Genomic DNA, 22338 nt, shown 5'->3' on the forward strand with positions numbered 1-22338 from the left:
CGAACAATTCAAAAAGGAAGAAAAGAAATGCAAAATTAATTTGATTGCTAGGTGAATAGTAAATGATGTATATATTTTATTCTTTTACTTTTTCAATCTGCCTTAGAAAATTCTCAGAAATCTTTGAAATATAATCGGTCCGATTTGTCGCATAGAAAATTTTAACATTTCTCGAATTATATACTGATCCATCGAAAATCTCACAAAGAATTTGTTTTAAGGAGAAAAATTGTGATTGCGCATTCATTTTTGTCCAAAATTAATTTTTTTTTTATTTTGTGGACCGAAATTGATTTTCCTGAAGAGCGTTCCAATTTCACACAATTCCAATGATAGATTTCTGTCAATAAAAATTGTTCGGTGGATTTCAATCAGGAAATTGTTTTTAAAGACTGAAATTTTTGATGATAACTGTAAATGATCTGTCAAAAAATTCCAATGTTTGTTTTCAATGATGAAAAGATTGATAGCTATAACTGGCGCTTTAGAATCTAAATCAAAGATTTTTATAAAGATGCCTGTGCGTACGTTCTTACGCTCACACGTTCCCAAGTAAAAATTGATTTTCATCTCGAATATCTTTTCAAAAGTTCAAGATATTCAAATTAATTTAAAACAGAAATAAATGTTTCCTCGCTCTAAAATTGCTATAATTAAAAAAACGCGTGTCGAAATTCGTGCTGAGGTAGTGCAAAATTGAGCCGTGTAATTAGTTTGTAGGTTATTTAGTGATATGTTCAATGGAAATCAGATTCTCTCGTTTTAATATAATGTTTTTTTTTTTATGCAGCCAAATAAAAGTTAACACTTGACATACAAAGCATAGCACACCCTATATAAACTCCGAAATAGACAAATTAAAAACTCACCACACTCGATAAATAATCAATTTGACATTTCTGCTGCCTGCGCTCTCAACACCACACCACATACACACACACCATACACACCACACACCAAAGAAAACCAACCATTCATTTTTCATTATTCATTTTCATTCTTCTTGTTCTTCATCTTTTCGTCGTCTTTTCGCAGTGTGTGCTTTTTCGTGTGTGCTCTGTGCTGTAACTGAAAAAGAAAATTTCTCCAAAAAGAAAAATCCACTGAAAAAAGTCAAATTTTCTTTGTGAAAATTCCTCCCAAACAATTCCAATTTCAATCAAGTGCATTTATAATTGGCATTTCCATTCACAATTCAACTCCCTCAGCAAATTAATTCGGGAAAAACTCAAAAATTACCCGAAAACACCACAAAACCAATCCCCCCGGCCGTCGAAATGGAACGAACCCATTAAAAAGAGATAAAAATCAAAGAAACATACAAAATACAATAAAATTCGATTAGAAATTTTCTTTTCTTTTCTTAGTCGTGTTTTCTTTTTAAATCTTTTGGTATTTTGTTAGTTGAATTAACTTCCTCGTTGTCGTTTTATTGTTTTTTTTTTAATTTTTGTTGGTCTGTTGCGGGTGTCGATTGGCGAAGGAACAGGAACAGGAGCAGGAAGAAGCTGATGCGGAAAAGCGACAATTTTTCCTCAAGACTAAGTTCTTTTTTTGTGTTTTAAGTTTTCCATTGGATTGGTTTTCGTTTTGGTCGTTGTCGTTGGTTACATTGTTGGAATCAGCTATCAGCGGAAGGCGGAAGGGTTTCAATTTGGAGATTGACGACGGTTCGTCGGGCATAATTCTAATCCAAGTGCGGCTGCGGCGGCGGGGTAGAGAGCGGACTGTGGACAGTGGAGCTGGGAGCTTGGAAGTGGGAAGTTTATTTACACTGAGATTTGCGTGTGCCAATAATAAATTTGCGATAAATATTTTATCGAAAAATAAATAACATAAAAAGTAAAAACAGTTTTTGCTGCTGGTGCTGTTGGGAAAAATGGCGGAACGTCAAAATAATTTGTCAGGTAAATAGACAACTAAACAGTTGCTGTTGAGAGTATTCGTTCGATTATGTAGATTTGTTTTATTTGAGTTTTAATTGTTCCATCATTTTCATTTGTCATAACTCTAATTTGTAAAAACTATTATTTATCACTTTTTAAATATTTTCAAAAATCAATAGTTTAAAAACATGTTTTCTGCGGTGTTTGTAGTTGCAAGGTCTAAGTTGTGTAATCCCCTCTTATCATAAAGCGACTTTTATAGTTTTTTCTTTTAAAAGTCATTTAATCAAAGTTTTTATTGAATATTGTTTTAACTACTAAAATCATGACAGTTTGATGTCCTTAAATTAATGACCGACAGGACGACTTTTGCAGCAATAGGTCCACTGGTGATCTCATACTTAACCTCATCGAACAGCGGAATAAATCTTTACATCGTTTTGGAGAAAGTGAGATTATTGCGATTGATATTGCAAAAGCTTGCAGGCTCTGTTATGAAGGTTACAGACTAAAAACCTAACAAAATAAATACTGGGTTCCGTCATACCTCCGTACTTACTTACTTAAGGTGGCGCTACAGTCCTGTGTGAAAAAGGGCCTCACCCAACAATCTTCTCCATCTAGCTCGGTCCCCAGCTAGATTTCTCTTCTTCTTTCTTGTGTGAGCGGATTCCAGTCGTTACCTTTTCGAAGCGTATGTCCAATCCATTGCCACTTAAGTCTTCGTATTATAGATTTTATAGGTTCTTGACCTGCCCTTCTTTGAAGGACCTCATTTAAAATACGGATTGGACATTTACGAAGGTTTGGAGCTTTCTTATTATGGCCGAAGTAATCTTGCATGCAAGTTCTGCACCTATAAAGAAGCAAAGATTCGACATATGTGCGAAACAGTCGTAGCTTATAGAGTTATTCCTCTAAATTTTTGACACCATAATGAACGCAGGTTTTTCTTTGCCGATGCGGCAGATGACGTCTTTTTTGGTTCCGTCTTCGATGGAAACGATGCTTCCAAGGTATTGAAAGCTCTCCACTTTTTCCAACGGTTGCGAGAAAATATTTATTTGAGAGGATGGTCGAGTTCCAAGGCTGATCTTTTTTATTTTGCTGGAATAAATTTATAGCCCTACAAGATTTGCATCTCTCTCCACACTTGTCGTTTGACGGAGATACATAATCCTATGAGATAGTAAGCAAACATGCGTAATCCATGTGCTTTAAAGAATATGTCAAAGTCCATTGGATCCCTCCGCTACCTGACAAAGCTGAGCGCAGTACATCGCTTATCACGAACAAAAACAATATTTGTGACAGAATACAACCCTGTCTGACTCCGCTTCGGATTTCAAAATCATCTGACAACCTACCATCGTGCAAAACGTGATACTTGGATCCATCATATGCTGCTTTAACAATAGCAAAGCTACCCAGACATATTCTGTTAACGCTACCAAAGGCCTTCTCGAAGTCGATGAGCAGCAGGTGTAGTGATGATCGATATTCAACGCACTGTTCAATAATGATTCACAGGGTGTTAATATGACCAATACAGGAGGATCCAGCGCGGAATCCTCCTTGTTCGGCATCGAGTGTGGCCTCAAGCTGTTCTCTGATGCTTTCTAGTATAGCTTTTGCTACTATGTTGGCAACAGCTGATAGAATGCAAATTCGTCTCCAGTTTTCGCACTTTTAAAGATCTCCTTTTTTTGGGAGCTTGACGATAATGCCCTTTTTCTACTCATGAGGGAAGCTTTCGGTGGTCCAGGCTTCTTTTTTGAGCGGATGAAGCAGTTCGCTTGATGACGTTGGCGCTTTGGTGCTGCTTGTAAAAGCTCTGCGGGAATTCCATCAAGTCCTACCGCTTTGTTATTCTTAAGTGCTTTAATTGCGGCAACAATCTCATCTTTACTGAGAGGTGCGGTGCGGATTCGGGGATTAGTTTATTCAGGCGCTTCAGAAGGTATCGGCTACACGTTGTTTGCAAACAGTCGGTTTAAAACCGAGGAAAAGTGTTCTTTCCACCTTCTGACTTGCTGATCCACCGAACTTATTGCTTTGAGCTGTGTGTATCGGTCAGCTCTTTAGTTATTCCTGTTTGCAGCATCTTCTGCTTCTTGCGCTAATGCGTTGAAGTAGTTAAGCTTGTCGCGGACCACACTGCGATACGAGGACTCCAGCTCGTTTCTTTCTTCCTCTTGTGCAGCAGTTATTCGAGCCCTTAACTATTTGCGTTCGTTGATCCTTGCCCAAGATTCTGCTATGCTGCTGATTGTTCTCATTTCGTGTGATAGGTGGTCCCTAAATTGTCGTGGGATCCTTTAGTCTGGCGATATTGAATTTGTAGCTGTACGTAATCTTAGGGTAGCTATTATTAAGTGGTGGTCACAGGCAAGTTTCATATCGGCGCCTCTTCTGTTTCGTACATCCGAGAGACTTCTTCGTTTCATCCAAAACGTTATTCTAAGAACGGTGTAAGTGTATGTTTGTAAAGGGAAGTCTTTATATAATGTTTTTCTTGCTTCTATAAGTTGGTTTCTAATTGTTCCGGGTGTCACTGATCCGTTGAATTCATTTTTGAGTTCCCTTAAAGAAAGAAATGGTCTCTTCTTACATATTCTTACCAATAGTGTATCAAAACGAGAAGAAGTTTATCTTTTTCTTCATCTTGTTTCCTTTTTAGGCTTGAAAGTATACATAGTTTTAAATATTTTTTTTCTTCGAAAAGTTTAAGGTTTTTGCAATTCCAACCATCGTTTTTTTTAGCTTGTCATCACTTCCTTTTCAAAGCGAGTATAATGTAATCCACGACCAATATTTCTTAAAATTATAGATGACTTTTAAACATTTTGTTTAGTGTCGAATATTTAACACCTCACAAACTTATAAACAAACTCAAAACGCCTATTTGCTTACGAAAAAGTAGATCCTTACAGTTAAAGTAGATTGTTTCTTTTATTTTTTCCAGGCAAAATCAGCATTGGCCACGAACTTTTTACCGTTGAGTTAAAAAAAAAGTTGTGTCCACAAATCAATTTTGCCATTTGAGAGCATTCTTAGGTACGATAAAAATATAGAAAGACTAACGAAAAAAGACTTAATTGCTAAAAAAAAATGGTGTAACGAAAATGATGAAGACGCTTGTTTCTATTATTTCTTCCAACACTGGTTGTTTATAGAAAAAGGTTGTTATTTGTCTTCCTACTAAAACCACCTTCTACAAAGTTAACAGACAGGTCTTAACATACAAATTATCATGTGTTGTCTTTCACGAAAATTTCTTTAAACTTACTAACATTTTGAATCGTTAAGTTACGCAAGATGTTGGGATGGAAACGAGTTTTCTGATTGATTTAAAACCACACCAGATGTTCCTCAAGGATCTATTCTTAGTCCATTACTCTTTATGCTTTTTATTGACGAAATATGTGAACTACCTCCAGGCGGAGTATTTTAATGTACTATAGTGAAGTTTTGACAACTTAGTTCTGCTTGCAGACAACCTATTTTATTTTTTGTTACAAACAAATAGACTTTAATCCTTTTGTAAAACATGGTTATCCTTTTTAACATACAAAAACCAAAGTTAGATATGGTTCAAGACTTCCGCGAGCAAATTGGGCTCTAAATAATACAATCGAAACTCTGCTAAGCATGTTGTATTTAAAACACTCAAGTAAAACAAGCACTGAAAACATATTATGAACGCGTTTAATCTATAAATGATTGTGTGTTATATAGAGTTTATTTTTTGGCTATATTTGACTTGAGACTTACAAAAGGCTTTCTAAGATTATTGCAGTAAGTAAGATTATTGCACTTGATATTTCAAAAGCATTTGATTGGGTTTGGCATTAGACTCTTATCGAAAATGCGTGCTTTCGGTTTTCATGAATCCTATCTTCATTGGATGAGTTTTGAAAATGAATATATAGGAAGAGATTTCTTTCACTATGACATTTACACTTTTATGATTGTTCTTATAAATCGATAACAGATTAGATTTTTGAGGTCGTTGAAAACATTTTCAAAAAGCCACACATCTTTTTAAGTTGGTCAGACAATTTCTATAGAATTAAAGTTTTTGATGCTGAACGAATCAGAATTTACATTTGTATGTTTTTGTTCATATTTATAACTTGTATTCTATATTTTTTTGTATTAAATCTATTTTCAAAAATATCAAAATTAAAAACATACTACATACTAATACAAAGTCCATTTTCGATTAGATTTGTGAATTCATTGTTACTGGGATAACATTCTATTGTCGTTTTTGTAATAAAAATTATTTATATTCGGTTTTGTGAAACCTGACGCTCAGACAGTTGTACTTTCAAAATTATGTGTGTTTTTATATTGCTGTGGCACTATCTTTAATCTTTGATTTCACGCTTAGAAATACTGTTAAATGTAATGGTAAAAATTGTCTTATTTCACACTCTGCCAATCCTCCTCTCTAACGTCTTTTAAATTGAAAGCATTTATTTTTTGACAGTTTAACGTTTTTTAACATAAGTTCAAACGGGTTTCAGTACTTACTTATATAACATTAGTTTATTCTGGATCTAGATATTTCAAAAGTATTTGATAGGGTTTGGCATCAGACTCTCTCCCTCCTTCATTGGATTAGTAATTACCTTTCGAATCGTTTAATATCATTTGTATTGGTTGGATTCTAATCCGAAAACCACAAAAAAATGCTAGGGTGCCCCAGGGCTCTGTTCTATCTTCAACACTCTTTCTCATTTTTATTAATGATCTCCTGTCTGCAACTTCTAATCCAATAGTTTCGCTGACGATCCCTCTTTTTCATCCCTCTTCTAAAGAGAGATATACCTCCCTTCCACTGAGCATCTCGATATTCTCGGTATGTGTATCACCACCTTTTGTGGAACGATCACAAACGCGATGTATCTTGTCAAAAATGCTGCAAGATGTTTGGGGTTTCTAAGGCGATGCAAAAAGTTGTTCTTCCCCTCCCTCTCCAAGACTTAAATACGTGTAAAACTTGAGTATAACACCCATATCTGGGCTGGTGCTCCTGCAACTTATTTGAGCGTCTTGGACAGTATTGAATGTAGAGTATTTAGATTGATTGGTGATATTACCATCATAAGATCATTTACGTCGCTTGAAAATCGTCGAAACGTATTTTGTCTCACCCTCTATTACCGTTATTTTAACGGTTTATGCTCTAGAGAAATAGCCAGTTGCATTCCTCCCCTAAAACAGTTCAACCGTAATACCCGCTAGGAACGCTCATCAATACACCCTCGAGCCTAACTTCGGTCGTAGTGTCAACTACAGACCAATGTGCAGTTGCACCGGCACCTCTTCTCAACCCTCTCTCCCTTTCCTAGTGCTCAAAATGTGGCTACATAATAAGGGTAGTATTATCCCCGTGCGTATGCGCTTATTATTAAAAAAAATGCATCAGGAAGTCAATGCAATAAAGCTTGTTTGCTATTTCTTACCCAACAAACTAAAATTAATAACGGTTTATCTGGTACTGAGTTGATTGATCTTAGAGTACTTCAAAGCTTAATACTTGGACATTAACTGCTACATAAACGATATTAACAAAACTGTATAAAATTGCGAGCTTTCTCTGTTTGCTGACAATTCACTTTTGTTTGTTGAAGCTAAAACAATCCAGAAATATTAAAGACTTATGAATAAAGATCTTGAAGTTTTAAATATTTGCCTGCTTACTATACGAAGACCCAGCCAGAATATACACCTGCGTCATTTCCTTCAAATTCGCTTTTGATAGAGTCCATGTCTCTGCAAGACATGAAAAAATTTGTTTGTTTAAATTCAGTGCTCATAGCTGAGTCTAGAAAAATAAATCTCAAAAAAATAGTCTAAAGGCGTTAAATCTCAAGACGCGGCCAATTGACCGGTCCCGAACGTGAAATAAAATGTTCTCAAAAAGTCCATGTTGTGCGTGCTGTGTGGCATGTGGCACCGTCTTGTTGAAACCACATGTCATTCAAGTCAATCTCTTACATTTTGGGCAAACAAAAGTTGGATATTGTCTCACGGTAACGCTCACCATTCACAGTTACGTTACGATTCGCTACATCTTTGAAGAAGTACGGTCCAATGATGCTACCAGACCATAAACCGCACCAAACTGTGACTTTTTCTGGATGCGTTGGTAGCTCTTATAATGCTTCTGCCTGATATACACTCCATAATCGACAATTCTGCTTATTTACTTATCCATTGAGCCAAAAATGAGCTTCACGCAATTTTTCGATAAAAAAGTAGATTTTCCGCCAACTTTCCAAGAGCCCATTCACCAAAAATTTTACGTTGCAGTAGGTCGTTCGGCTTCAATTCTTGCACCAGCTGTATTTTGAAAGGCATCACACCTAAATCCTTCCGTAAAATTTTCTACTTGTTGAGTAACAGAGGCTAAATTGCTCCAAACGGCGACGAATCGATAATTGATGGTCTTCGTTAACACTGGCCGATACAGCTGCGACATTTTCTTCAGTTCGCCCTCTACGTAAGCTTGTTTGTGGTTTAATGTCCAACAGTATAGTTACAATAGCCTAAATAGCCGCTTCAGTGGGTCAATTAAACTGACCATAAAATGGAAAAAGCGCGCGATGAACTTTCTTAACAGAGCACACAGTTTGATAATAAAATTCAATAATTTGCAAGCATTGTTCGTTTGTAAGACGATTCCTGGTTAAATTATAGACCAAAATGAAGATGTTTGACAGTAAACAAAACACAAAATGTGCGTCAGCTTTTTAAACCAGAGTTGCCAAAAAGATAATAGCTAAAAAATAACCTTAGTGGAAGCTGAATTACCAACTTTTTTTTTCTGCCCGGTTGTGTTTTCATTCTCGTATTTCCGTCTGAAAACTATACAAATTAACTCTTTCAAAATGTTTTCGAAAGTCCTCCCTTTTTGTATCTATTTATTTTATGTTTTTAAAGTTTATTATTATCTCTCCAGTAGAATATGTTTTAATTTTTGTTTTTGCATGCAAATAAAGTTATTATTTATGTTTTAACTCACAAAGGTGCCCGTCCCCGGAATCCACCAGGTGAACTGAGTCTAAATAATCTTCATCTACGGCAACAGCCCGAACGAAAGAAACAGCTTACATTAAGCCTCGCCGATGGGCCTGTTGTGCCAGCTCCATTGCCAGACAAGACCCGCGAACGAATCAAGATTCAAGCATCGGGCAAGCTACAATTTGGTCAACATGTCTATCACTTCACGTCGGATGACATGGAGGACCTTGGCGAAATTGGTCGTGGTGCATTTGGTGCTGTTAATAAAATGATCTTTAAAAAAACCGAATTTGTGATGGCTGTAAAGCGTATTCGTTCAACAGTCGACGAGAAAGAACAAAAACAACTCCTTATGGATCTGGAAGTTGTAATGAAATCAAACGAATGCCCATTTATTGTGCAATTTTTCGGGGCACTCTTCAAAGAAGGCGACTGTTGGATATGCATGGAACTTATGGACACATCTTTGGATAAATTCTATAAATACATCTATGAACGGAAATGCCAACGAATTCCCGAATCGATATTGGCCAAAATAACAGTTGCCACTGTGAATGCGTTGAATTATCTCAAAGAAAAATTAAAAATCATTCATCGGGATGTGAAGCCGAGTAATATTCTATTGCATAAGCGCGGTGATATCAAGTTGTGTGACTTTGGTATTTCCGGACAATTAGTCGATTCAATAGCCAAGACAAAGGATGCCGGATGTCGACCTTATATGGCGGTAAGTGTTTTTTTTTTGAGAGATTTTTAAATATAGAAAATTTAACTCCATATCTTTGTTTTTGACAGCCCGAGAGGATTGATCCCGAAAGGGCGAAGGGTTATGATGTCCGCAGTGACGTGTGGTCATTGGGAATAACATTGATGGAAGTAGCAACTGGAAATTTTCCCTACAAAAAGTGGGATTCTGTCTTTGAACAGTTATGCCAGGTAAATTACTCGCTTAGCTGTGAAGAAAATTGATTTGACTTTAATTCATCTTCTAGGTTGTCCAAGGTGATGCACCGCAATTACAACCATCGTTCAATGGAATGGAGTTTTCAGTCGAATTTGTTGACTTTGTAAATACTTGGTAAGTCTATTAAATTAATAAAATTATAAAATAATTTACAAAAAACTTTCCCATACCGGGAATCGAACCCGGGCCTTCTGGGTGAAAGCCAGATATCCTAGCCACTAGACCATATGGGATATAAAATTTTACGTAGCAAAAGTTTTACAATAGTTTGCACGAAGATGATGGGGAGAGAGAACTTGAAAACCATGTTCAATAATATGAAGTGACTCATACACAAAATAAAACATAACTTTTTGGGATATTTGAATGAGTAATAAGTTAAGACTGTTTTTCTTCTGACCAACAAGAAAATCAGGCAAAAGCAACCTCTTTTTAAAAAGCTAGACTCTTCACCGCTATCAAGTTTTTTTTTCTTTAAACTCTTAAAAATTGAAATACATACCTAAAAATTTCAATTTTTGATTTCAATTAAAATAAGAACAGCTTTGTTTGGATTTGAAGAATTCAATGTCCAATACGGGATCGTTTGCAGTTATTAAATCATTGAACTGAAAAAAATGTGAGCTCCTTTTATCAACAGCAATATTAAAGATCCCAACATTTAGATCTGTTATCGGGTTATCAACAGGACAAACTAATGATCCCTACAGGTTTTTTTTGTTTTTTTGGAGACTGTTTTGCTGTCTCATCTTTCTATATCAATTTACCTTAAATATAACGTACGATAGACGTAGGATAAAGAAGTGGTGAAGCTTAAAAAAGCTTTAATTCAACCTGATTATTTGTAGTCGTTTTGCCCAAAACTTTCGACATTGGAAGTAAATATATATTAATTTTAAAGAATTGTTGCCCATTATCCTTAATGTACACAATTTTTCAATTAACTCAGCTTGTGGACGACCCAACTCGAATTAAAGATCAATCCGCTCCAAAATTTGTTTCTAATCCTAATAAATACGAAATCAGTGCATTACTGCCTCAAGGTACATCAGACTAATCTACTCTTTCTATTCTTCAGTAACTTTAACTGATCACTATGCTTCCTTGATAGAGGAAAACTGGAATATGTTCAAACAAGCTAGAAAGATTTTGTTTGTTAAAAAAATGTATGTATCGACGTACTTATCCATTCCTACTCTTGTTTTCAATGCCACTTCTATTGTCCAATTTGCATACATTACAGTTTGCTGTTTATTTAATAACCCTACTAGAGAGTGTCATGAGTCCTACGGAATTTGAAAGCGTAAACGAATTTACGGGAAGAATCCTTTTTCGAACTGGCGCAAGAATATTGAACGACCTTGACATTAACAAATCTGCAGGCTTAGATAGTATCCCTCCTATTGTTCTGAAATAGTGTTCTTCAACGCTGGCAAACCTACTTCGCAATCTTTCGAACGAATGGATGGAAAGCAGCACTTGTCCAGCATATCCTTAAACAAGTTGAAACATCCTCCGCTTTTCCCAGGCCATGATTGGTCTTACCAAATATGTGTGCTTAATATATTTTAAACATTTTCGAATCAAACTCTGTTTCCGAAAATGAGCCCAATTTGGCTAGGATCAATCTTTTTATCGTTGAATTCATTATCTTGCAGACCGTCCAATAAAAGTAGTATTGAACGGAATCAAATCTGATATCCACGAAATATCTGCTGGTGTGCCCCAGGAACCCGTTTAGTCTACGACACTCTTCCTTATTTTAAAAAAAGATCTTATGTATATTGTTCCACTGACGACAATACCCTTGAGCTTTTTAAATTGCACATCCTTGTGCTTCGGATGTAGAACTTCGAAATCATTGAATTCCGATCTTGGAAGCATTGTAAACTGTGTATCATTAACCGAGTTAAAACTAAATCCAATTGCAATACCGCTATCCATGAGCTTTTCTTGCATTGAGAAAACTAATCAATTATTCAATTATTTCGGTATATGTGCCACAGATAACCTCTTATGAAATTATCACATTGAAACTGTCCCAAAAGGTACTTTAACTATGATAGGCGATATCACTATAACCGAAATATTAACATCACTAGAACACCGCTGAAATGTTTCAATTTTCTGTCAGTTGCATTTCTGCCCTCAGACAATTAAGCTGTAATAATCGCACTTCCAGGCATACTCCTCAGTTTACGTTTAAGATCAATTTTGGATGTAATGTGAAGACTTTTTTAACCGCACATCAAGAATGTTGAATGCTTCACCAACTTTGGTTTTATATCACATTTTTATAATACAAATTTTGAATACCAATGTGCACTGCTATCTCCTCTTAAAATAAATTGGGTGGCGCAACAGTCCGTTGTGATCCAGGGCCTAGTGACTTACAACTCTCAACCATTCCTGTTTTCGAGTACTGTTGTCAGGAATGGAAGGGACCTACAATTTAGGCCGAATTCGAACGGCTAATTTGAGAAAACACTTTTTCATGACAAGAATTACTCTTGAAGGATTTGTCAATTCCTCGCAAGAGGCAGTACCCGCGAAATTATTATTATCCTCTTAAAAACCTTCTCTATTTTCCCAACTCCCGCACTGTGTTTAAACTTTAAACATTTTAAGGGTAGCAATTATTTTTGACTTAATAAGAGTATTGGTCTTCATAATATATTTCCGATCTAAAATTTAAAACAATAAAATAATTTTGTATTGTTTTTTAACATATTCTCCAAGGTCACATATACATTTTTTGATAAACAATTCTTAATGCAATATCTTGCTAATACTAGTCATACTCATGTTCACGGTGAAGCCTTTCTTCCTGTGTATCACTTGGATTTTGCACTAACCGGTTTTGCTCAGACACAACAACGATCTCAATGATTTTCGTCGCTGTCCGTTGTCCGGGATTGAATTCGTTTAACAGTTTAATATGATGATGGAAATTAAACACCTAACCAAGGCCAAGACTGGAAGTTTTAAAGAGCAGATCACGTCTAACTTAGTTTATTTGAAATAACTTTATAATTAATTTTCCAACTAAAAAGCTGTCAAACTATAACTCTACAAGCTCCGTCGTCTCTAGTGTCTAGTATTACAATAATTGATGAAAAAACTTTACTTATAATTATAATATTGCTCATTTTTCCTTAAATATCCTTAAACATGTTAATTGCTGGATATAATTCTGCTTTCATTATTGATGTCATCGTTTCATTATAAATCATATCAAAACACTTTTTTTTAAATATAAATCTTCTATTTATTCTTTTTGTTTAAAGCTTAATCAAAAACGAAAGTGAACGACCAAAATATAGCCGTTTACTGCAAATGCCATTTATACAGCGTGGTGAACGTAGTCATACCGATGTCGCTGCCTATGTAACCGATATTCTTGAGTCAATGGAAAGTGATGGAATCACTGAATTCACAACAAATCAACCCGCTGAAAGTTAATATAATCTTTCAGGAATGTAGGTTTTTTATTTTGTTTTGTTTAAATTGATTCTTCTTGTAAGTAAAGTGTGTTCAATAATAATTCAAACAAAAAAGAAAACACAATACACAAACCTAGAAACACTCGAAATTTACAAGCAACAAAATTAATAACACCAGTTTGACTTTGGTGGTGCCATTGACGAGCGACGACGATGACGACGACTCAAAAACAACCATCTACAAAACAAAAACCAACAACACCAAAACAACAACACGGTTCGGCAATGGGGAGGGAGGGAAAAACAACTTAAGTTCTTTTTGACTTGTTTAAATAATCAAAAGTGAAAAGAAAAAAAAAAACAAAAACTAAAGTAATTAAGTTTAACTTTGTTATATATAAATTTATCCCTGTAAGAATTAGATTTTTGTTTGTTTTTATTAAGAGTAGGTATGTACAAATCAAATCAACAAAAAGAACTTTGTACTGAAGAACAAATAGACGTAGAGGTGCGAATTCGAAAAAATATAATTAAATAAATAACAGTGCAGGCACTGGAGGTCAAATCGTTTCAAAATTGTACTTAAAAATTACAAAAATCATGAAAAACTGATACAACTTACAAAAATGATGAAAAACTTATACAACACTCCAAACTGCAACATCACGTTTTAGCCCTAAGGAAACTGGGGTGGCGCTCGCTATTTTAAAATTAATAAATGACTCTTATTCAAACTGTTTATGCAAAAGTGTTCAAATTTTACAAAAGTCCTCCTCCATCTTGAACTAAATTGAATACTTGATGTATGATAAATTCCCTTACTATCATTGTTTTAAAAGCACAAGTTGCAAACCTTCTTGCTAAAACAACTTGGCTCATTCCTGGTAAAATAAATAGTTAGTACATTCCACAATCTCCTTTCGAGAGCGTTTTTCTGCATTACCAAAACACCATTAACTTCTCAGGAGTGTACATTTTTAAATGGGTCTTTTTGTAACCCAGAAGATAGCATTTTAATTTCACATAAATTATTGTAGATCTCAGATCGTGAGTTATGGTAGTTCGAGGATAAATCGCAAATGCGTGTCATTTAACAAAATTGGTCTTTAACCTCATTGGACTGGGCAAACAATTGTTTTATTTGTTTCTATTACTTTGTTCAGTAATTCATGGCATACAATTATTACGAAATTTTGTAAACGATACAATCTCCAGCATCTCTTGTCTAAAAAAAAAAACAAAAACAACATTAAAATCAAAACTAACCGAGGGAAATTAAGCAAAACAAAAATGATAAATAATAAATTTGTCACAAAGTACTAATTTAAGTACAATTAACTTTAATTTATTATTAAAACATTTTAAACAAAATAAAATAAAAAAAAAAGTAAATTAAAGCGATTTCTGTACACTTTAAGCAATTGCGTCCTGTTGTTGTTTACCACATTGTAACTATCTTAAATTTATTATTAAACAAAACAAAATAATTAAAATAATTATTATTACAGTGTACTATCATTATGATTCCATAATTTTTAAAATGTTTTTGGTTTTTTATTTTGTTCGATTTTCTGTCTTTATTTTTATATGTATATTTTTTTTCTTTGTGATGCATTTTTCTTTTTGTTGCAATAAAGTGAAACAAAAAAAAGTTTAATAAATATATTTAAATGTATTTTTATTATATATAAATATATTTTTGTTGAAAAATGTTAAGTGTAGAAAATTTTGTATTTGTTTGTCTTTAATTTATTTTTTGATATACAGAAGAAAAAAGAAAATGATTAACATTCGCATTATCATATTTATAAATATTGAACGATAAAAGTTTAAAGAAAAACATAATTAAAGGACCGAAACATAAGCAATAATAACATTTTTTTTAATAGAAAGAAAAAAACATTTTTAATATCAAACGTAAAGTTAAAAAAAATAAGAATTTAAACAATTACACGCCTCTCCATAGCAATAAGACATTTTTTTACCATTTTATTCCCATTAAAAGAAATACGAAGAAAAAATGATAAAAGAATGATGATAATATTATAGAAAACATTATGAATAAACGAACTTATGTAAACCAACATGTTTATTTGGTCATGACAGAAAATGTTGACTATTTTTTCTTAAAGAAAATAATAACTTTCAATACTTTTTTCTTAACTATGAAAGGCAATCTTCGAATTATATGGCTCACAAGTGAAAGAGTAGCTTGTACTTAACTTAATATGAACTTATTGTATGCATACAAATAAAAGCAAGGGGTTAAAGCGTAAAAGACTGACTTTTGAAAAATTTCATAACTTTTTTAATGGATGGAAATAAGGGTTTTTGCATGGAAGCTATTTCTTTGCTTATACTCAATTATTCACTGTACATTATAGCACTTTTCTTCTTCAATTGTGTTTCTGTTCTTGAAGTTCTTTCATTTTTTAAGAGAACCTAACAATGTTGTTTTTAAATAGATTTTATTTAATTACATACATGTACAATTTTTAGTTTAAAAAGAGATCTCATTTCAAAGTCGTTTTGATTTGACTTTTCGATGTACTTAGTTCATCTCTACAACGCCACATTTTTTCAATTAAGTTGCCAGTTTAATATTTTCAGAGAGTTTTTTTTTAAACATCACAATTTAATTTTAAAATCAAATAACTTCTCATCTTGTCACCGTCTAATTGGCTTTGAAAGTCTCCAATATTAATTCATATGCTGACAAATGTTGGCTGACAATATACCTAAAAGAAACCAAAGTGTCAAAATAAACATTTTTAATGTAGGACGATGGAAAAACATTTAACAATTTGTCGGAAAATAAACTTGATGACTTTTATTTGTTGCTATGTAAAATAATAACGCCTTTTGTTGAATTTGTTTGGATTTTCAAGAACATGAACCCCCTTGAAATCTTAGAAATCCAAATAGAATTAATTCTAATTGTGTACTTGCTGTTTCATGTTTACAGTTCAAAAACACAACCTTATTGAAAAACTATCTATCTATGTCTTCAATATTTTGGACTATTTTCAGTATAGGTTTAAAGTGATTTAAAGCATATTTTTCTATAATTCATTTATATGGGGTCTTATTAAATCACATGTTGTTACTTCACTGCAGTTACATTCAACTTAGGCTTTTTAAATTTTACCACCGCTTCAGTTCGTTTGGTATTATTGTTTCGTATTCATTCAATGAAAACTCCTTAAGTCCATTTATGCAAAAGACAAAGTCTACGTTCTTCTATTATTAAATTATAAAGAATTAAAAGTCCCGAAATCTGATAGTTTTATATTGATTACAAACTTTAAGTGTAAGTATGGATATGGGTCAAAGTTCATATTCTGTTTAGTAACACGACATTTCATTATTCGTTATTACGGATTTATGACACCATTTGGTTGTTTTTTAAACGTAAACAATTTCTCTTAAAATGAAAATAAATATTAGCAAATGGAATTTTCTCTTAAATAAAGTAAAAGAAATAAAAAACAACAGCGATTCGAAATAAATTTCTTAACATAAATGTTGATATCCTGCTTTCTTTTAGTGATCTCGTACCCGTTTATTGTAATCTTTTAAAAACGTAATAAGTCTTTACGATGCCGCGACAACCACCTTGCACGAATAGATCCATCTTAAAAGAGAATTCTTAAAACATTTATATTAATCATAACCACAACCTACACCTATTTGCATTCTTACTCTCTCTCTCTTTCTCTCTCTTTTCTCCTCTAACACCTGTCTTAACAGAGATTAGATTATTAAAGAAAAAAATCTCTTGAACCAACTTCAAAAATAAATACAAAAACAAAAAAAAATGACTTCCTTAAGTCAAACGTTTTGTGTCCTGACTAATCATAATATATTAATAAATTATTAAAACAAAAATCAACAATAATTTGTTCAATTAAAAACTTCAAATATGATGATTAGTGAATAAATAAACTACAAAATTACTTAAAAAATAAAATAAACCAAAATGCGATATGAATAATGATAATATTATAATATTTATTGTGCCTGTAAAAAAAGAAAAACATCCCATAAAATTTAAATTTATTAAAACTTAAAGGAAACAAAAATAAAAAAATAATAATAATTTTTGTGTTAAAAAGCCAAAACTGAATGAATTAATAAAGTAATACATTTTTCTTTTATTTTTATTATTAAAGAAAATTCAAATTAAAAACAAAAACAAATTCCTAATTTAATTTATTTTCAAAAATAAAAATTAAAAAAAAAAACATATTTTATATTGAAAAATCTTTAACAAAAATAAATCATACATTAAATATATATATTTATATTAAAACAAAAAATAAAACATAATAAAACATATTTATATAAGTAGACAAAAACAAAAAATAAAATAAAAATCTTAAAAATAATTGTGATTAAAATCCACATATAAAATTAAACACCAATTAAAATTCAATAAAAGCGGACAGCTATTTAAAATTTATATAAAAATATATTAAAATAAAATTCTGACAACAAATATAAAACAAAAACAAAAATAAGAATAATAGGTACGATTTTTATAGGAACTTGCATGAGACACCATTTAATGCTGAAGGCAATCCCAAGAAGATGTTTCTCCTCATTGCACCTATCACACACTATCTCTTCATTCTTTTCTTAGATTTTAAAACAACAAAAAAGAAAACTTAAATTAAATAAGAGTAATAAAAAAATGTGTTAGTGAGAAAATAATTTACATAAATAAATAAAATAAACATAGATTTAGGATCACAATAAAAAGTAGAAATTTATATATTTAAATAAAAAAAAAAAAACAAAATTATTATTTTAAAACAAAAACAAGCTTGCCATAAATGAAATGCAAAATAATTCGTCCCATAACTGCACATGAAACATTTAAAAAGAAATACACTTAGAAAACACGCATGATGTGACACAATCCCTCTCAGGATAAATGAGTTGTTTTCTATTTTGCAAATTATTTTTCCATTGAAAATTACAAGAAAAATAAAAACAACAATTATTAACAAAAAAAAAAAACAAACAAAATATTTTTTAAGTAAATCTTTAGAAGATCTTTTATAGCTTTGCGTGCTTTTTATGTACACACACCAAGAGAATATTGTATTTTATAAAAATGATGATGATGAAGAAGAAACAGAAAACAAAATTGCAAATTGTCCAAAACAAAATTTTATTTTGCAAACAAAAACAAAACAAACAAATTAATGCTTAACAATTTTTGTTGTTCTTCAAAATAGAGGCAAACACAAAATAATACACATAAAGTTAACTCTTAGAGGAGAAATAGTAGCGAAACAAATTTATTAATTAAAATTAAAATTAAAAACAAAAACAAAAAATTACAAATATAAGTAAAAATGTCATTTAGACAATAAAAATTAAATTAAAATTAAATAAACTGTTCGTCTATGAATAGGAAGAATAATATAAATAAAACAAAAAAGCATTAGAAAATAACTTCCGAATTATTCCTAAAATAATAAACAAAAGAAAATTAAAAAAAAAACCACAACTGTGTAATAATAAAATGAAGAATTTGTAGTGAAAAATAAATAAAGAAAAACGATATGAAAATATAATATTTTTTAAAACCTAAATTTTAAAAATAAAAATAGTCACAACACAACAACAACAATTTAACTTGCTTTTCTTAATTCAAACAAATAAACAAAATAAAACAAAATTAATTTAAAATCAACAAGAAAGTTAAGCTCGTCCGAAAAATTGTTATCATTTTAAATAGTTTTAAGTAAATATTGAAATAAACAATAGATTTGTAAATATCGTAATAAATCTATACAAAATGAAAAATAAGAAGAAAAACAAGTAAAAATAAAAAACAGTTAAAATAATTTTAAATATAAGTAAAAAATAAAATTTAAAACAAAAAAATTAATAAAAACAACACAAAATATTTAAAAAAAACATACTTGTTTGTATGACTATTTTTTGTTTAATTAAGTGAAGCTAGACAGATAGGACCTCTTTAATAGAAAACATGTTCTCTCTTAATTTTCACAACAAAAACATAAATGTTTAAAAAGAATCTAAGTTCTGCTGTTTACAAAAAGCTTTAATTAATAAGTCTGTCGAGAAAAATAACACTGGTCAAACATTTTTTTTCCTGGCAATAAAATTGCACTTTTTCAATGGCTTTTAAAGGCCTTAATTCAAAGCCGGCTTTAAAACTAATGTAACATGTCAAGTTTTTTGAGAAATTACTTTTTAAAATTCGAAAAAAGAACAAGTATAAAAGGCTTTTTGTGGTAGCTTTTTTTCAATAAAATCCGTGATGGTTTTCCAAATCTATAATCCCTTTCTTCAATAATTCTATTGAAATATTTATATTATTTCATATGATATTCAAAAAATCTACATAAGTTGAAAGATTTCAACTTTCTTACAAGAATCTAAAAGAAACGATTATACATTTTTGCTATAACGGGTTTTAACAGAAAAGACAAAACGGTTTGGAAGTAAGTTTTGTTCTTGTGACGAATCTGTTGCCCAAACGATTCTATTATATCAATTTTTTGAAATACCTAGTCCAGCCATAAGTTCTGTTACATTTTAAGAGCGCAATAAAAAAAATCTAGTACATTTTATATCATCCAATTTATGTGTTTAATTATTTCACAATATTAGTTTAAAGAAAGAAAAGTTTTACTCAAAATGGCTGCTTTTAGCCTTAATGCAGGTTTTCAAACGTTGTGGCCATTGGTCTATAGCGGCACGCACTCTGTCGGTGGGTATTATATTTCGATGGGGAGTCTTACAGGCCATGTTCTCCAGTTCGGAACACAAACTGTAATCGAATGGATTCAAATCTGGACTCCCCGACGTCCAATCTGCATTTTTTGCACAAGTTTTCAAGCCTTTTTCATAAAAGTGCAGTGATGTAACACCTTTATGGGAAACCCCCCACCAAACCATTACTGAAAAGGGGTGGTGTCCACGTTGAACCGTTCGAACAACTTTTTTAGCTTCTTTGGATGCATCGCATAAATCTTATCATTTTGTTTATTTTAATCTTCTATTGTGAAGATTTTTTCATCCGTAAACAAGATATTTGTATGGCCATTTACCACGTGCCACTGCAAAAGCTTTTGCTTCTTTCAAGTCTTATTTTTTTAAGACTTGGAGTTAAAAGATGTTCTGTTGCACTGGACATGATCTTCTGCTTCCCGAGAGGATTCCTAAGAATTCGTTCACGCACAGCTTTTAGTTTTGCGCTAGTTCAAACGACACGTGGACGACCACTTCTTGGTCTGTCCTGTACTCTTGACAGTTCTTCAAAACGTTTTATAGTACGATACACAAACATTCGCGATATGCCAAGTGCTTTTAAAAAAGTTCGGAAATTCGATTTGAATTTTTTCCACACTTACGATAATGCTTCCGATCTCTCCATGATTTCCGATCAAAAGCTGAAACCAAACGAGCTTCCATTCTTTACTTATAAGATCACGTGTTTCGAAAAAATAGATAACGGTATTTCTAGTTGAAGTTATGAGCAATGCGCTCTTAAAATCGTGTAACAGAACTTATGGCTAGACTAAGTATATTTAAAAACACAAAAATTATGAAAATGGGTATTTTTGAAACTTTAACAAATATGTAGTTAAAATTAGAGTTTGGATTCGAAATCAGCACTTAAACGTATTCATTAAAACTAGGAATGTATTTAACTGAAGTTTTGCTCAAAACTTAATATAGATTTAATCAAAGACTCGCAATAACTAATGAAAATTTCGAAAAACGAAAAAGATACTAAAACGATTTCAATTGTATCTAGAAGAGAAAGATTACTAATTTGCAAAATAATCATACGATTTATTGCTTATAGATATTTTAAGTTTTAACTTAGCCTTAAAAACTTCGGTTTTGGTTGTTTTTAGGTCATTTTACGGGCCATATTTTTAAAACCTGATGTGATAGAAAAATTTTAAGGCGAGATTCAAATTTAGGACATTTAAAAAAGTATTTTCTTGTTTGTGGGAAGAAAAGAAACCTAATTTTGTTGACCAATGTAATGAGAGCTAAAAATACTACAAGTTCTAAATTTACTAAGGCTTAATTTACATTTGGTTTTCGACAGGTTATATTGAACTTTTTGATAATCACCCCTATCACAGAGTCCCTCGTAGCGAGTCCCCGAAAATTGTGTTACGCTACGAATACGAATACATTAACATCATAAGCCCCGAACGAATTCAAGAAAGCATTGGCACACAGAAATACTAATTTCGGAGTTTTAAAATCAGCTGATATGCGTCAAAATAAGAAAATTAAATAAAAGTTCGTTTTTCATCTTTCGTATTGTCGTTGCAATGTTTGCAATAAATGAAGAAAATACACGAAGACTGGATGAATCATATAATTGACGCGAAGTGGTTGGAAGACGCCGTGGAACATTTCTCACATCAACTACGTCTGATGACATTGAAACATCGGCAAGTTAGTTCTCTTTACAAGGTTCATTTGATTCTAAAGGCTCGGAGGAATTTTCGAATCCAAAAGATTGTGGATCTTTTATTCCGCTGGTCAAAGTTCATTCATTCTTATAACACTTTCTTCGAGGCTGCTAAAAAATACATTCTATTTGCTCCGCCACCTGAAGCTTTGCATTCTTTTTTGTTCTCAACCATTTTCCTCTTGATTTATACCTATCAATCTAAGCACACTTAAGAATTAAATAAAATTATAAAAAAGTTTGGACTAATTTATTCAATTTACTTTTTTCCAGCTAGAGGTGTCCTTAGAAGGTGGGTCTTTAACTATTTAACTCTATTTTTACTGCCTCCCAAAACGAATTCACTTACTCCTTAGGGATTTTTGAAAATCCTTGGGCAATTTCAAGTTTTTCTTGAAGACTTTTCATAAAGCCTTTCGAATTGAATTTTATTTGTCCTTCAAAAAAAAAAAAAAATAAAAAAACATAGGTACACACTTTCATATTAAAACAATAGTAAAACTTACATGATTCTTTTCATATATTTTATTT

The 22338-nt window shown here is 32.0% G+C and overlaps 1 protein-coding gene and 1 non-coding gene across 4 annotated transcripts; one reads left to right on the plus strand and one right to left on the minus strand.

Annotated features, from left to right (window-relative positions):
* The first annotated feature begins 608 nt into the window (after positions 1-608).
* LOC129953852 (dual specificity mitogen-activated protein kinase kinase 4) lies at positions 609-18840 on the plus strand. Of its 3 annotated transcripts, XM_056067358.1 has the most exons (6): positions 613-1907; positions 8927-9648; positions 9717-9857; positions 9914-9999; positions 13173-13364; positions 13444-18840. In XM_056067358.1, exons 1-5 carry the CDS (start codon positions 1880-1882, stop codon positions 13345-13347), a joined length of 1152 nt encoding a protein of 383 aa, XP_055923333.1. In that variant the 5' UTR covers positions 613-1879; the 3' UTR covers positions 13348-13364; positions 13444-18840. The 3 variants fall into 3 exon arrangements, with proteins under 3 accessions (XP_055923334.1, XP_055923333.1, XP_055923332.1); XM_056067359.1 differs by having other exon boundaries at positions 609-1907; positions 8951-9648; positions 13173-18840; XM_056067357.1 differs by having other exon boundaries at positions 615-1907; positions 13173-18840.
* Trnae-uuc (transfer RNA glutamic acid (anticodon UUC)) lies at positions 10047-10118 on the minus strand. Its single transcript has one exon. It is a non-coding gene; the product is annotated as a tRNA-Glu (tRNA).
* Positions 18841-22338: the final 3498 nt, after the last annotated feature.

Source organism: Eupeodes corollae, chromosome 1, assembly GCF_945859685.1.
Source record: "Eupeodes corollae chromosome 1, idEupCoro1.1, whole genome shotgun sequence".
NCBI classification, from domain to species: Eukaryota; Metazoa; Arthropoda; class Insecta; order Diptera; family Syrphidae; genus Eupeodes; species Eupeodes corollae.